The following is a 17,087-nucleotide window of genomic DNA, read 5'->3' as shown; positions in this document are numbered from 1 at the left end:
AGTTGCACAAATACAGACAAGCATCAAACCATATTATATAATTATTTACAAAACCAATTTACGTATTCTTCCTTGTTATGTAATCGCTTGCTACATATACAACTATGTGAACGTTGCTGGAAATAGACACAATAGTTGTCCATCTGTTTCATTCCAGATGTTCGCTCATTCAATTTTCTTTCTAATGCTGTTGGTAGTACGTAATTCTTATGGTATCTACACTCTGTCCAGCCTATCTCTGGAGCCAGCGAACAAAAGCAAGTTTCTGCACAAGTAGTGACGCGAGCCGGCTCCGCCAATTAACACGTGAGAGCGAATGGAATTGCGTACAGGGGGGAAGCGACTGCAGTACAGCCATCGCAGCAGCGTCGCTCTACCCACTCGATTTCCCCCCTTCTCTGCCGCTATGCGCGGTCTTGCTCCAGATATATCCGGACGTGTGCTGGTGCAGAAGTTGCCACCAGCTTGTTTGGCGTTTTGTTTCAAATTCTTAAAGTTCTCGATGCGTAAAACAAGGAAAATAATTATGGTGGTGACGAATTGCTTGGTAATAATTACGCATCGACGTTTTACCAGCCAGCTATTTTTTAATGGAAGAGACATTTCGGCAAACACACTTCGTATATGGTTGAACATTCACCCGATGATTATGTAACAATGAGAAGAGCCTTTCATTTTGATTGTTACGTAACACGCGTTCACTCTGCACCAATAACTGGATCAACCACGAGCAAGTGAACAATTAAGCAAATATTTTATTAATAATGAATCTGTTTATGTAATACGGTTTAGTTACTGACTCACAAATCCTTCTTCTTCTTCTTCGATTCCAGAATTTTTTAACATGCCGTTTCTCTATCACGTTACGGAATGCAGAGAATGTTTTAAACTAAAATAATATAAATTACAGGGCTCGAGTGTAAAACATGGTAAGTGACATTCTGGTCATTTTTGTGTTACAAAGTAAAATGTACCATCCTTGAATTGTTGAGCGAGATTGCCATGTCATACAATTGCATTGGTCTCAGTGAAGCCTTCTGAAATTGGTAAACACAGCACGAAAACAATTTATCTACAGTATAGTTTCTAATTACCTTTTTTCTTAATGAACTCAGAAATCAACAAAATGTCATTTACCATGTTTTACACCCGAGCCCTTTAACTGATCGGCAGTGGCGGCGATTAGTGAGGGCGCAGGGGGCAGTTCCCCCCTTCTTTTGCAACTTCTGCCCTGCACTGTGGCCTCTTAATGCTAAACGTTATCTTCCAAGAAAAAGTAAGCATCCCCCCCACCGTTTTGACACCATCTCTCTCTCTCTCTCTCTCTCTCTCTCTGTCTCTCTCTATATATATATATATATATATATATATATATATCGCACTACGTTGCCAGAGGTCTCGGGTTCGAATCCTGGCCTGGGCATGGGTGTTTGTGAGTGTCCATTCATCAATTTCTTCATATCAATACTCATCCGCATCTTCGCAAATTAGCCAAAAGTGGCACGAGAAGAGAAGTAAAATGAAGCAAATCAATCAATCTCTCTCTCTCTATCTATTGTATAAATCCATCTTATACAATTAGCTTATTTCAAATTCTACATGACCCAACGATGTCAAGGCAGTGAGTGTTGATTGATTGATTGGTTTGTTGTTTTAAGTCCACTTTATGCACAGTAAGGCTAACCGGGACTGGACCTACAGTTTAAGTGGGATCCGAACAACTATGTGCCTCCATCGCGTACAGTGGGTGTAAAAGGAAGAAATGGCACATATTCCTTAAAGCTTAACGCCCACTAGGATGGCGGAAACTCGACACCCCAACCTCCGAGTGGAAAATTCCATGTGCCTTTCCGAGGTTAGTTCGCCCATGTACCGCGCCGCCACGCTTCGAACAGCGGAACATTTTTCATGCTCGTCTACAGCGGAGCCGAGTATGACGCTTGCCGGAGCTATACGAAGAGACGTGGAATTGCACGAGAGGGCATTTGGAGACGCAACCAAATGAAAATTTCCGCCATAGAAACATGCAGACTTCTGGCACGGAAATTCCGCGCTTCGGTTCCGCTGTAGTGGGCGTTACACCATTTCATTTCAATAGAAGCAGACAACAGAAGTTCTGTTGCCGATTTCCCCCCCGCGTCTCAGTGCGCGATATGCTTCACTCATGCCCTATAGAGGCTGTTCGAAGAATCGGATTGTTGTGAAACTTCGTTTAAAGACACGTAATAATAATAATAATAATAATAATAATAATAATTATTATTATTATTATTATTATAAATCTCCAAATTTTCACCAGGAGGTGGAAATGTGGCGCTGAAATAACAAAAAGCAGAAGTTGGGCTTGCAAAACTTTATTTTTAGTTTATGTCGTTACAGCAGTGTTCAATACGTGTGTCCTCAATGTCAAAGAGCTAATGAATGGTGGCATGCATCGCTTCCCGGGAACTTGTTCATTGTACTGTGACGTCTTATATGGCGTCAGTCATCATAGAGGGATTCTACGCCCAATTTCAGCGCCACATTTCCACCTGATCCTGAAAATTTAAATTATTTTGTCTTTCGTCACCAATCACTTCCCTCATGATCTGCATAGCCTCTCTACCAAGTTTTACAGCAATCTGGTGCTTCGAACGGGCTCCAGATGGTTCTGAATAGCAAACTAACTAACTCTCTAGCCTACTTGAACCCGATGGTTCATGGCTGCACCAACACAGGACTTCCATTTGTCCCTTTCCTGAGCAAGATCTATATACTCTTTTCCATCCCTACCAATTTCCCTTAGGTCCATCTCAACGTTGTCCCTTCATCTTCGTCTTGGTCTTCCTACTGGTCTCTTACCATCAGGTTTCACAACAAGAATCCTGTAAACTCCTCTTTCCTCTCCCATTCGTGCCACATGGCCTGCCCATCTAAGTCTTCTTGATGTAATCATTCTAATAATATCTCGTCATGAATACAAATTATGTAGTTCTAAATTATGTAACCTTCTCCACTCACCTGTCTCCTCATCCCTTTTAGGTCCAAAGATTTTCCTAAGGATCTTATTTTCAAACACTCTCAATTTATGTTCATCTTTCAATGTAAGGGACCAAGTTTCACACCCATATAATACTAAAGGCAAAATTACTGTTTTGTATATTTTAACTTTTAGTTTCTTAGATATTAAACGAGAAGACAAAAGTTTATGAAGAGAGAAGTAACATGCATTTCCTGAATTAAGCCTACTTTTTATTTCCTCTTTAATATAATTTTTACTTGTTAATATTACTCGTAAGTATTTGAATTTGGAAACTGGTTCAATCGAGTTGTTATCAAAAATTAGATTTTGATTATTACCTAACACTTGGTTTCGACCTGTAAGCATATATTTAGTTTTCTCTTTGCTAACTTCCAAACCTATCTCTTTAGCTGGTTTGAAAAATATTTTAGCATTATGATGTAGAGAAATTTTAATTCCAAACCCCACATTTCCACCTGGTAGTGTAAATTTGAACTACTTTTTCCGTCAGCATTTGCCCGTGTCCATTGTCATTCAACCGATGAATATTTATTTATTTATTTATTGGACTCAACAGGTACATACCTAATTACAGAGCCCATATGAAGGATACATAGTGAATACAATTACATATATTTCTGTAATATAGAGATAGAAATTATATATAGCAATATTTATTTATTTATATATATATATATATATATATATATATATATATATACACACACACACTTTATCAGATCATTTCATTAGTAAATTATGTGATTAAGCTCAGGCCATTATGTTAATAGTGGCTTTACTGGAGTCCCTCCATGCACTGTCTGAAATCTCAGGAGAGAAAAAAAAATACTCTTCACGCCAGGAGACGGAGGGGGGCATATTGTCATTTATACGAGAGAATAATTATCTTTAAATATACAAAACAAGCATTTTGTTTACAAAGATATAGTTATTGTTTTTATTGTTTTATGTAATACTACAATTAATACTTTTAAAGAACGATTTCGAATTAATATCACATCTCGCTGAAATATGTATTAAGCAGAGGAACATATCGTTATCTTCTTTCCTCCAGAAAGGCGTTGTAGGGTTTAGGGTGGCAGGCGATCCCATCCTGCACGTCTGTCGACGGTGGCGCCACGTTCGGCGGGACGCTGAAGTTAAAGTTCTTCAGCAAGACGGTTGTGAATAGGAATAAAACGTTCCTAGCGAAGAGTTCCCCTACGCAGCGACGCCGGCCTGGAACCAAAAAAGTATAATCAGTCATTGTTTCACATCATAATACAGTACAATTAAGGCCCAATCACACGGAACTGGATTTCCAGTAGGAATGCCCTAGTGGGTGCTGGACTGGCTACCCATCTGCTAGTTTTCGCCTCACGCGATACTTGTTACCGTACTTGTCGGTATACTTTGATCCCATAAGACATTGCGCAGAGCAGACAATCTAAAAAGATGGACGAGCAAATTGAAGCACGTTGTACGAGAATTACTGCTGTTATTAAAAGTTAAAGTATGAACTAGGAATTGGCTCGGAAGAAAATATGGTAATCAATGCGTAATGAACAAGCTTTTTAACGAACTCTGGTATGCATATTCATGCATGAGATTCGCAGGATTCCTAAAAAAGTTTTGTTCAACTAAATATAACAAACATTTAATACGCTAGTAATAATAAAGATTTTTCATTATTGGCTAATCATATTTGTCACGTACAAATCTCATCGCTTTGCACAAATACATAAATATTAATGAACTGAACACGAATGCACATCATCTCTGTTACTTTTTCTTTTATCGAGAATCGAACAAAAACAACCAACACGCGGAAACCACAGACAAGAAACATTCCTTCGCCAAACTCACAGATTACACTGGGGAACAGTGAAATTGCGGCACACTGTTTGAGAGCTAATTTAGGGCAATTTCATGCTGCTGAATAATGATATAATAATATATTTCCTGAATTGGCTCTAATTTATGAAATAAATTCAACTAAACCAAAATGGCGGAGACATAAGACACACATACAACCTTAGTGACAATGAAGTTCGACCAGTCACAAATATAGGAGTGCGTTGTGAAAGAAGGAGAACACATGCATATGCTGAACATATTTTATTCAGCAGGCTACATGGAACAAAGGAAAACGTAAATTTCCGCTGCAACGCAGCAATGTATGGTGTCCACACAAAATAAAACATTTTCGTCCGTCTACACGTGACATTGAAGTTCGACTACTGTTAGAGGGGATCCTGTTTACCATGGTGTGACGCCGCCCCGTCGGCGAATAACTGTGGCAATGCTTCGGGGCATGCTGCGGACGAGTCGTTCAAGGTATTCCACGTCGATGCGGTGCCATTCCTCCTGCAGGCAGGCGATAAGAGCAGCCACTGTCGTGGGTCCCCTCTGTTGCACACGTCGCTTAAGAACACGCTCCACATTCTCAATGGGCGAGAGGTCGGGACTCGATGGTGGCCATGGCAGAGTTCGCACGTGATGGCGAGTCAACCATTCTCTTGTCAGCCGCGCTGTATGAGGCCTGGCATTGTCGTGTTGAAAGATGAGACGCCGCCTGTGGAACAGGTGCCTTCGCACTGTTGGAAGATGCCGCTCCAGTATGCGTGTATAGGCCTGTGCATTCACGATGCCCTCACAGACGTGTAGTGGGCCAACCCCAGATGCCGTCATGCATCCCCATACCATCACTGACGCAGGTTTCTGTACCCGACGTGCATAACATTTTGCTTCATTCTGTTCCTCCTTCCGACAAATGACTGTTTTCCGTATTTTCCCGTACACAACATTGAAAATGGATTCGTCCGTCCACAAAACCCTGTTCCACTGCCGAAATGTCCATCCCCGGTACATTCGTGCCCACCGTAGTCGATTGCCTTTGTTCAACATGGAAAGGAAGGGTTTACGTTTCGCCTTGTACACTCGGTAACCGCATCGCTGTAGGTAACGGCGAATGGTTCTGGTTGACACTTCAATGTGAAAGCGTTCTCGAGTCCACGGTCGTAATTCGGCCACAGAAACATGATTGTTGGTCTGGATATAGCGCCTAAATATCCGTAGGTCACGCACGCTCAGCAGGCATTTTCGACCGGGGGCCTTACCTGGCTCTGTAGTACCCGTATTTTGGTGGTGTTTGATGATGCAGTGGACGGTTGACTTGGGTAAGTTCAGTTGGCGCCCTATTTCCCGTTCACTGAGTCCATCCCGTTGCAACTCCACCTCTCTTCTCCTCACGGTGTTGTCAACAGGTTTGCTCCTGGCCATGGTGATGATGCACTGCGGTTCCTCGGTGCACAGCACGCGCTTATATACGGCGGACTCCCTTATCGTGTCCGTGACGTCATGCTTCCGTCGAATGCGCCACTATCTGGAATTTGCCGTATGGGTGTGGTGCCTGGTCGAAGTTCAATGTAACGCGTATAGTTCCCCGTTTTCGTTCTTTACGTGACCTTGGGTGCAACATGCTGGGATCACGATTCTTGCCTGCTCACACGCCTCCTCTTACACACATGCGTCACTTCTGCGGGTCACCCATTCCACCGCCTATGCCTCTGTGCATTTAATCACGTATTCCTTTCTGGTCGAAGTTCATTGTCACCAAGGTTGTATAAATGAACTTCCAAGAACAATTTAATATTTCTTTTTGTGATTACAATCTTTGTACCATTAAGAAACTTATTTATTTATTTGTAAATTGTTGCTAGGCCTGTACAAGGTTGATTGTATTCGTAATATAACAATGGAAGATGCAATTCACTCTTGACTGTTCGGTTTCCACCACATATGCAGCTATTACATGGCTGTTGTTTTTAGTCCCCATAGTAAGGCAAAATTATTTATTTTATGTTACTCATTTTCACTAAGCACTGTATACATTACGTAAAATTGATAATTTGAACAATTTCAGCCCATTATCAAATTTTGATATTAACGAGAAAAGCGTGGAGTAATTTTACCTCCTACATTTTCCATGGTGTGTTTATTTTTATAACTGGAGTCAATTCAACTGAACCAATCATACAATTGGCAATCACAGCTGTTTTGTGTGCTGAAACTGTTATTAAACTTTATGCCACAAAATAAAATCTTTTTTTTTGTTTCCCAGTGTTATCTTCATATGGCCAAACTCCGCTCTCCTTCGCTGTTCAACAGAATCCAGTCGAGGATAGCCAGTTGCAATTCGAACATGGTCTATTCCTCAAAACCAGTCAAGCAGCCAGCCCGGTGGCCATGATATCCACCCACTGGTAGCCAGTTCAGCTCCAACTAGGGCATTCCTTCTGGAGATCCAATTCCGTGTGATTCGGCCTTTAGAAAATCAATCATTCAGTGGAAAAATTGTTCAAAAGTTTAAACAATAAAAATATTTCACCAAGTCTTCTTTTGTAGGCATATTCATATCATATGATGTTGTCTTTATTTTTAATCTCAGACTATTGCAGTGACGAAATTAACTACACGCTACATAATACACATAAGGATGACACGACAAATAATAATAATTACGAAACAAAAATATAAAAAGGAGAACCAAAAAAGACAGGAAGATGAAGCCAACATACTCTGCTAAGCACTCGCACAGGAACAACGCATTGACACGTAGAGAGGCAGCTTATGAATGCTATCATACAGAGTGTCCCAGCACATATGAACATTTTTGGTGTCACATACTTTAAAGTTACAGATGTTCATTGGCAGAAATACTTTGTCTCCAATGTTACAGAACAGATCGACAAATCAACAAACAGCAGATATGATTTCCACAGGAAGGGAAGCACAGGTATTGTCAGTCGTATGTTTCATGTTATTCAGTGACCATGGCTTTGTGTGGTACGCATCGTTCTTCAGTTTCCCAGAGGTAGAAATCTAAGGGTATTAAATTGGGTGATTTGAGGGGGGGGTATTTGACACTTCTTACATTGCTAACCTCTGCCACTTTGAGTACACTAATGCCTACCACCTGGCGGGCTGTGACGAAACTAAAAGCTACAGAATTTCTACACGCGCTCACACACACGCAACGTAGACATTGCAGCTTCAAATACAAAAAGATCAGCCAAGTTATCTTTAATAGTTTCTCTGTTATTAACGTTTAAAGAGTGTAAACACTATTTTGAGACACTCTGTATGTACTTGCTATTAATGAATATTAACAGCTTCTTTCACTCTGAAAATGAAATTATCTGAAAATATTAATAATAATATTAACGAACGGGAACGTTCGTTTCTGACTAGTCGGAATTGTTCCAGATATTCACGAACCGGAACGCCGTTCCGGTCCGCTCCGGTCCATTTGGAGCCCTGCCTATCATAATTGATTCGTGTTTGCTCACACCTGTTCGAAAGCATTGACGTTGCGAAGGAAGGTCGAACATATCCGCTCTTCTCTGGAAACTGGGCATCGTTCATTTAAAATTACATGCTAAATAATTGTTTTTATAGTAGATGTCAAAATAGTTAAGTTAATTGGTGACTCAATAAATAACCAGGAGAAAAATTTGTTAGGCACAAAAACTTCAGAAAGCAGGTCATAACTTCATGTTAATTTTAAAAAAATAAAAGGTTTCACATGAGTTTTCATTTTTTTCTTTTTGCATGAAATATAATTAAGCCTTGTTTCCATATTAAAAACACTAAGTTGCTGACCAAGACAGTTTATTAAGATAAGAAACACTTAACAGGTAACGTTTCAACCCTGTATGAGGGTCTTCCTCAGACGAAGAAGGAAGGGAGGACGCACTATTTTAAGTATAGCCAGCAAGAAGAAGGAAGAGAAGAGAGAGGAAGAAGAGGAAGGGGTGAAGTGCAGAGGATGTGAAAGTGTATATATAGGGGAAACGAAGAAGAGACTTAAAGACAGGTTAAAGCAACACATGGATGATGTGAGATTGAAGAGAGACAGGAATGCCATATTCAAACACACTAGAGAAACAGGACATGAAGTTGAATGGGATTCGGCTAGGCAAATAGGAAAAGAGAAGAGAGAACTAGTGAGAAAATGGAAAGAGGCCAAAGAAATAGAAAAGAAAGGAGAAGACATCATGAATTGGAATGGAGGACTCAAGATAAATAAGGAATGGAAGAGTGTGTTAGAGAAAGTTGAAAGGATGAAGAAAAGGAATGAGGGAAAAAGAAGTATGAACAAGGAAGAAAGAAGAGAAAAGAAGAAGACCAGAGGAGGAGGTATTCATCCATATCCAAAAAGGCAGGAGGGGTGGGTGAGTGGTAATCAGGTGGTTCTAGACTCTTGCTAATCTTGACCTGTCAATCACCTGTCAGTTTAGTAGACCCATTAGTCAACACCTGTCAGGAGGTGTAATGTTTAATTCCTTTGGAGAAATCTTCCTAGATAAGGACTGTCAACTTGATTTGTTGTTGTGTGGCTAGTGACCCTGCTATGTGTATCTAATCTTTCTGTGTTTTGTATATTTCGTCATTTTATTTTAGTTCTTCGTCTGAGGAAGACCCTGATACAGGATTGAAACGTTACCTGTTAAGTGTTTTTTATCTTAATAAACTGTCTTGGTCAGCAACTTAGTGTTTTTTTTTGTTTTTTTTGCATGAAAGTAATTCATGGCTAAAGTTTCCCCCTAAAACTCGAACTTTTATCTTGAACGAAATGTGCAAAGGTTATTTATTAATAATGGAATAGAATAACAATGCAATTCAGTAGGAGGCCAATGAGGGTGAATCGATAAGGAGTCTATCCCCTGCGATTTGATAATAACGATAGTATATTAATAAATTGGTATAAAATAATAAAGGATGATTCGTATAAAACTAACACATTTCTTTGTCGTTTTATTGAAACTATAATACCTTGTAATTCTCCAAGTTAGTTTCACATGACGCAGGACATCTGGGAGATTCATAAATCCTCAAGAGAGCACGCAGCTGTGCAGAATTTGGTAGCTTTCGTCGCTGAAACTGGCTCATTCATTGCAAGGATACAGGACGTGCTTCATATTTTCATGGTATTTGTTGAGCAACTGAATGACAGAGAGCTGCGTGAAGGCTGGAGCTGAGTCAAGGATACTTTCAACAAGACGGCGCCACATGCCACACAGCGAACAAATCCATGGTGCTCATTGAAAGGTTTTTCTGGCGACCGGATAATTTCCAAGAACCTGTGGCAACCGAGATCTCCGGATTTGTAACCCCGGACTTCTTCGTATGTGGTTACTTAAAAGACAGGATTTAGGCCACACGCCCCCAGACTTTGGACTATTTGAAGCAGAACATTGTACACGAGATCAATGGTATTGACAACAGCGTTCTCCAACGAGCAGCCAGCGACATGGAACGACGAGTTGCGTTGTGCTTGGAGCAGCAGGGAGGACATTTTCAGCATTTGCTGTAGAGGGTAGTAATCTCCCAAAGTTACTCTACATTTGTGGCGTAACAAATTGTGATTAGCAACATTCTTCTTGAAATAAATTAGGAAAGAAATGTGTTAGTTTTCTGTGAATCGCCCTGTATTTTGTTTTATTCGTTATTTTTGACATCGGTATTTGATTATTACTATTACCTATACAATCTGAACTTTTCCAAACGACAGATTTGTGGCGACCCCCATGTTTTATATTTGAAAACTGTCATCCATCTTGTCCAGGATGTCAGAGATACTGTAAGTGTGACGTCACGTATACAGAATTGTCCTTCCGTATGTAGCAGATGCATTTCAGTGGTCGTTACTGAGATCACTGTGTCACAACACCTTGTGCAAACTACAAAAATTAGTGTATTATTACTTAAAATTTAGTACGATCAGCCATTACATTATGACCACCCCTACCCGCGAACATTTAGGACGAATGGAGCACGGAGAGTAACACGTGACACGCTGGCAGCATGGTATATATTGGGCTCGCTGTTAGTTGTGTATCCGGCGTAAGAAAGGGTAAAGCGGCCGATCTCTTCTCAGTTTGATAGAGGTTAAATTGTGATGTCACGGCACCTTGGTACCAGCATCTCTGAAACGGCACGGCACCTTGGTACCAGCATCTCTGAAACGGAGTGGTTTGTTGGCTGCTCTCGTGCCGCTGTTGTGAGCACGTATCGAATGTGGTGCAAACAACGACACGTCATCCGGAAATATGTCGACAGCGGCTCGTTGATGCCAGAGGCTAGCGGAGGCTGTCGCGCATTGTTTGGAGCGACCGCAGGGCCACAGTGCGAGAAATCGCCCAGGGGTATAACAGTGGTGACCAGGACAATGTTTCACGGCACACGGTTCATCGAACACTGCTGCGTATGTGACTGCGAACATAATGAGGTAGGAGATCATAATGTACTTGCTCATCGGTGTGTAGTAACTCAGGTAACATTAGGGGACTGAGAAGAAACGTAACTTATTTAAAGTATTGTCATAAAAAATAAGATTATTTATTATAAGGGATATAATTACTATTGTTTGTTTATTTTTATTAAGATGAATTTAGATAAGTGTGACGAAAGAAGTGAATGATACTCTAACTATACTCTGTCCAGGCTATTTATGGAGCAAGGCCACGCATAAAGGCAAAGAGGAGGAATCGAGTGGGCAGAACTGAAGGCTGGTAACTGCAGTCGCTTCCCCCCCTCATGCAATATCGTTCCTCCCCACATGTTCATTGGCAGAGCCGTCTTGCGTCACAACTTGCGCAGAGACGTGTTTTCGTTCGCTTAAAGAGTATGGAACCAGTTATACTTTGTAGGAATATTTTCAAACCGTGACCAAAATATGAAAGTTCATTCTTCGGCAAATTGATGCTACCAGCAAATATAACGGGAAAGACGAGTAAGAAACCCATCCTTTTGTAGCCTTACCTAATCCGAAGGGTATGAGGAACTCATCGTGGACAACTTCTCCTTTCTCGTTGAGGAATCTTTCTGGTCTAAAGTTCCCAGGATCTTTCCAGTATTCCTCGTCCATGTGCACGCTGTGCAGGTTCACGTACACTGTTGTATTCTGCAAAGAAGATCATATGTCACTGGTATATCTGTAAGGGTCAATCAGTGTTAACCAGGCTGCCTCGTATATCTCGATGTGTAGATAGCGCGGCTGCACAAAACTCCTGCCACTGGCATAGGCGTGCGCAGACCCTCTGATTAAGGTGGGTGAAAGTTCAGTCGGAGATAGAAAAACCTCATTCCATCTCACTGTTTTATTGTATTATATGGGAAAAGCAGCCGATCTCTTCCCAGTTTGATAGAGGTGAAATTGTGAAGGCACGACACCTTGGTACCAGCATCTCTGAAACGGCACGGCACCTTGGTACCGGCACTTCTAATAGAGTGCACCGAAAAGCACTCTATTAGAAGAATTCCAGTTTCCGTAAAACAAAAGTTATTTGTTTCCATCCCCCTTTATTTTCCTTCTCTCTGGTTCAGACTAATTTACGCATAAACACGATTTCGTACAGTAGATTCAAAACAACTACACATAATATGAATCGGCAGGTTTAAGTAGGGAATGAAGACCAATAAATTGCAATATGACCTTTTGTGCTCGACATCATCGGAAACCGTCGCTCTACACGTGAGTGTGAGGAAAGATATAAAAAGCAGTCCGTAGAGGAAGATAAAGAACCCTGAAATCAACGTAAGTTGTAAGAAGACAATGAATCCCTACCACTTATCCAGTTCTTTTTTGATTTCTCACAAATTTACTTTTTGGACTTATTCCCTTCTTAAACCTTCCGATTCATACATTTATTTCCAATGTGTGACCATTTTTTTCTGCGACCACGTAGGTGTAACACAACTAGGCTAACGAATAAAATGCGTGAGTCTTAATAACAAGTAATTTGCTGGAGAACGAAGTGAGAAAGTCCAATTACATAGGAAGTAAACCCGCCGTAGTTGCGTGGAACTTTCGTCGGCTTGAAAATACTTTACTTTTTCAAGATAATAATATTTTTTAATAACGGTAATAATATTTCTCTACACTAAATGGTTAAGTAGAAGAGAAGGTCTTAACTTCGCCATGTAAACAAAGTCGTAAATAAATAAATACATTTCTATTAGGAGAGGCACCTGCCCCCCCCCCCCTTGACCCACTGTGCGCACGCCTATGGCCACTGGAAGGGGGTTCCGTTGTCGCCCGGTAGATGGCATTCGCGTCGCAGGCTTGTGTGAAGCAGTGCGAGTGTGAGCCTTGTGAAGTGCGGACGTGCAGGGACTTGCCGTCCGGCATATCATGGAGCCAAGTAGGGAATTTGTGAACAATTGAACTGGTTCAGAAAATTTGAGGGGCTCAATCTCTGGACTCTGTAGATAGAGTATAATAGATTTCCAGAAACTGGATATCTTCTAGTTATTTACTTGTATTTTTTGGATATTTACTGATATTCTGTTATAATACCTTTTTCTTCATTTATTGTGGTAATCCTCTGAATCACTTTCTGTTAGGATACAATTTAGACATTTTTTACGATTTCAATTGTTTTTGTTCCTATTGTATTTTTAAGGTAATTGAATGGTGGATACTGTAAGAAACATATGAAAGTGTAGCATATATTGTTGTTTGTATGTAAATTCGCTATAGTTAGCTGAGTTTGCAGAATTAAGATACTTTCCTTTATTATTTTATAGGAAAGAGAAATATGATATTTATTTACCTTAGGAATTCTATATCCCAGAAGGTCCACATCTTCTATGGTTCGCCTAGGAGACAAGGACACGACGCTGCTCAGTCGCTGTACTTCCAACAGCACAGCTGTTGTGTATGGCATTCTAAGATGAAATACAAACAAAATAAAGACGAAATATATGTAACATTGGGAAAAATATTTTAGAGAGCAATGAGTATAGTCATAGTCAACATAATATTATTCTGTAATAAGGTACCGGGGACCATATGTTCCTCATACAAGAACACTCAGTCAATCTATAACTGATCTAGTATTTTTCTTTCCTTTGTATCTTTATTTACACGTACGTATGAAAATTCTAACCGACATAGCGGAAGAAGTAGATGTTGTTTAGAATGGTAGGAAGTCGCCTAAGTATTGAGCAGCGTGTCAAATGTGTACGTGTATATAAGGAAAGCCAATTACATCTCCAAGCTTGCATTGACTTAAATGGAGGTCAAATTGATAATTATGTGGAAAACAGATAAAATTGTCATTGTGGTGTCTAAGTTACTATCTTCAGAAAATCAGAAGTTGCCAATATTATAAATATGCTCTCATTGTTAAATGTACTTGATGATCAAAAGGTGTCCCCTTAATTCGTGGCCACCCTGTATCTTGCCCTTTCTCTCGCTCTCTCTCTACTGTTCTCCCTTCAATGTTCTCTGAGCTCTGTCTCTTTACCTCCGCTCTGTTCTATCCATCCCTTTTCCCCTTTTTTTTTCTCTCTCTCTTTCTCTCTCCTCCTCTCTACCTTCCTTTCGTTCTCCCTCTCTTCTTTCTTTCCCTACTCTCTTGAAATCTCTATGTTGATTGAGTTGGTTATACTGGTTTCCACATTTAACGTTTCGATAATCCGTACTTTTCAACGCCCTTTACGCCTTCATTTATCTTTCCAGCTGATGAATTTTGCCAATCCGCCAAAGACATTTCTACTTGTTTTATAAATATACTTTCTTAGATGTACCAAATGTGATCTACACTCTGTCCCATATATCTCTGCTGCAAGCGAACGAAAACAAGTCTCTGCGCAAGTAGTGACAGGAGCGTATATTCTTGGGTAGCTAGGCTATATGCAAAGCCTGAACTATAGAGAATAAAATATAGGAGAAAAGTCGATCAGAAATTGTAAATATAATCATTCATATAAGTGAAATGATGATGGTGATTCTGGAGTTGACAACCTGATTTCTTATGAGTTGGCAACCTGATTTCCTATGAGTTGGCAACCTGATTTCCTATGAGTTGGCAACCTGATTTCTTATGAGTTGGCAACCTGATTTATTATGAGTTAGCAACCTGATTTTTTAGGAGTTGGTAACCTTATTTCTATTCATAGCCTAGTACCACGTGACATAGTGAGATAGCGAATATTTTGGACTCAGTATACGCCGCTGAGTAGTGACGTCAGGCGGCTCCACCAATGAACACATAAGAGTAACGGAATTGTGTGGAGGAGGGAAGCGACTGCAGTTACCAGCCTGAGAGCAGCGTGTACTGCTTCGCTCTGCCCACTCGATTTCCCCCCTACTCTGTCGCTATGCGGGGTTTTGCTCCAAAGATACCTGGGACAGGGTATAGGTAGGCTCTGTGTCTAGAATTCACTGTAGATTCTTGAATAAGAATTATCCAGATAGAAAAATCACACTACGTTTAGTTTAGTCCTGCAAAAATAATCGAAATGTGAGAAAGTGAATAAACCTTTTCACGTGGTCCATACTGGGTGTAGCCTCTTCGCCCATAACTTCGTCTATCTCCTCCTGAACCTTCCTCTGAACGTCCGGATAAAGGATGAGATACAGGATAATGAATGTCAGGGAACTGGAATTGGTGTCAGCGCCAGCTATGAAGAAATCCACGCACACCGGGAATATCTTCTCCACTGAAACACAACAAGAAATTACGTTTAGATACATTATCATTCGCCATGTCGAAGGTTCTGGGTTCGAGTACAAGCCAGATGACTGTTTTAATTTTTCTTTGTACTAATTTCCATGTGTTATCATCGTCGTGAGTTAGGTAGACTTGAGAGTATTCCAAACTACAACGAACATACTTCTGTCATATGAATATATTTATTTATTGAACTCAACAGGTACATACCTAATTACAGAGCCTATATAATAGATACATAGTAAATATTGTTACATATATTTCTGTAATATAGAAATATACGTGTGTATATATATATATATATATATATATATATATATATATATATATATATATATATATATATATATATATACACACACACGCGCGCACACACTTTATCACAACATTTCATTAGGGAATTATGTGTTTAAGCTCAAGCCAATGTGTTAATAGTGGTTTTACTGACTTCTCATAGGTTCATAGAAAACATGTCAATGGTGTTATTCTTGATTAGCAATTAATTGTAACTGGTGCACATTCTCCACAATGGAGATTTCTTTTCAATTTCCGATCTATTTTCTTTAAAAGAAAATGTCATTCTTTAGTCTAGTTCAACGACGGGATTCGAAAATTAATCTGACAGAGTAGATGTTCACCATCTATTTCGTGATTTAACGGAAGGTCTCATCATTGGCGATGGCTGGTGTGATTTATGTGCTTCCGTGTATATGGGGGGGGGGGGGGTGAAAATCTTTAAAAATTATTAAGCATTGGCTCTGTCGACACTTTCTCAGCCATTATAACCATGTGTTCAGTGACTTGTACAATTTGAGCCAAGATGGCCGCCAGAAGACACGCAGGACTCTACTGCCTACTGTAAAGCGAGTGAGTAGTCTGTGAGAGCGCGGTGAAGCGACGTTATGGGAGACGTATCGCAGCTTTCTGTATCGTGTATGTATATTTCAGTATTTTTATTATAGTTTGTCTACAGCATCATAACCATTCCTGGAAAGGCTGCAGACTGCGTCAGAAACAAGCGGTCAGGGGGGCGAACAACATGTGCTTCAATTTTCGTAGAGAAATTTTTGGATCGATGATTTTAATAATTACAAAATATTATGCAGTTATCCCGCTCACCTCTGCCTCCCCCCCCCCCCTCTAGAACGCTGGTCGCCCTCGCTATATACACGAGAGCGCTGTTTTACAAATACGGCAAGTTCAACATGCCTGCTCTATAAGCAGATGGGATTCGTTCCCTCTAGTTCATTTCAATTTCAAATCAAACTCGGAATTCTTGATTACGGAAACCAATAGCATTTAACTTTTTTTTATTTTTTTTTATAAATGTATATTTGGTTGTAGCTTTGCTGCTATGCACCAGTTACATTTGTTTTACATTTTATAACTTTACAATTTCATAATTTTACAATTTCATAATTTTACCATTTCATAATTTTATAATATAATATTTTCTCTCACAATATAGTTTTTAAGTACATATATTATTTTCTTCGTTGGGTTCCTCAAAAGTATAGCATTTAACTTCTCCCAACGTTTAACATTAGCCCCGTCCAGTTCGC

The 17,087-nt window shown here is 40.0% G+C and overlaps 1 protein-coding gene across 1 annotated transcript in view; it reads right to left on the bottom strand.

Annotated features, from left to right (window-relative positions):
* Positions 1-3,974: 3,974 nt before the first annotated feature.
* LOC145981338 (methyl farnesoate epoxidase-like) overlaps positions 3,975-17,087 on the bottom strand; it is a 51,555-nt gene continuing 38,442 nt past the window's right edge. The window contains exons 6-9 of the mRNA XM_083114554.1: positions 15,334-15,514; positions 13,621-13,735; positions 11,828-11,969; positions 3,975-4,240 (exon numbers count right to left, since the gene is read on the bottom strand). Of these exons, the coding sequence (XP_082970680.1) occupies positions 4,059-4,240; positions 11,828-11,969; positions 13,621-13,735; positions 15,334-15,514 (620 nt within the window). The 3' untranslated portion in view covers positions 3,975-4,058. The remainder of the gene's footprint in view (positions 4,241-11,827; positions 11,970-13,620; positions 13,736-15,333; positions 15,515-17,087) is intronic.

The sequence above is a fragment of the Lepisma saccharinum genome, chromosome 29, assembly GCF_977018435.1.
Source record: "Lepisma saccharinum chromosome 29, izLepSacc3.1, whole genome shotgun sequence".
NCBI lineage: Eukaryota > Metazoa > Arthropoda > Insecta > Zygentoma > Lepismatidae > Lepisma > Lepisma saccharinum.
The sequence above is the reverse complement of the archived record's forward strand: the minus strand, read 5'-3'. Positions and strand labels throughout refer to the sequence as shown.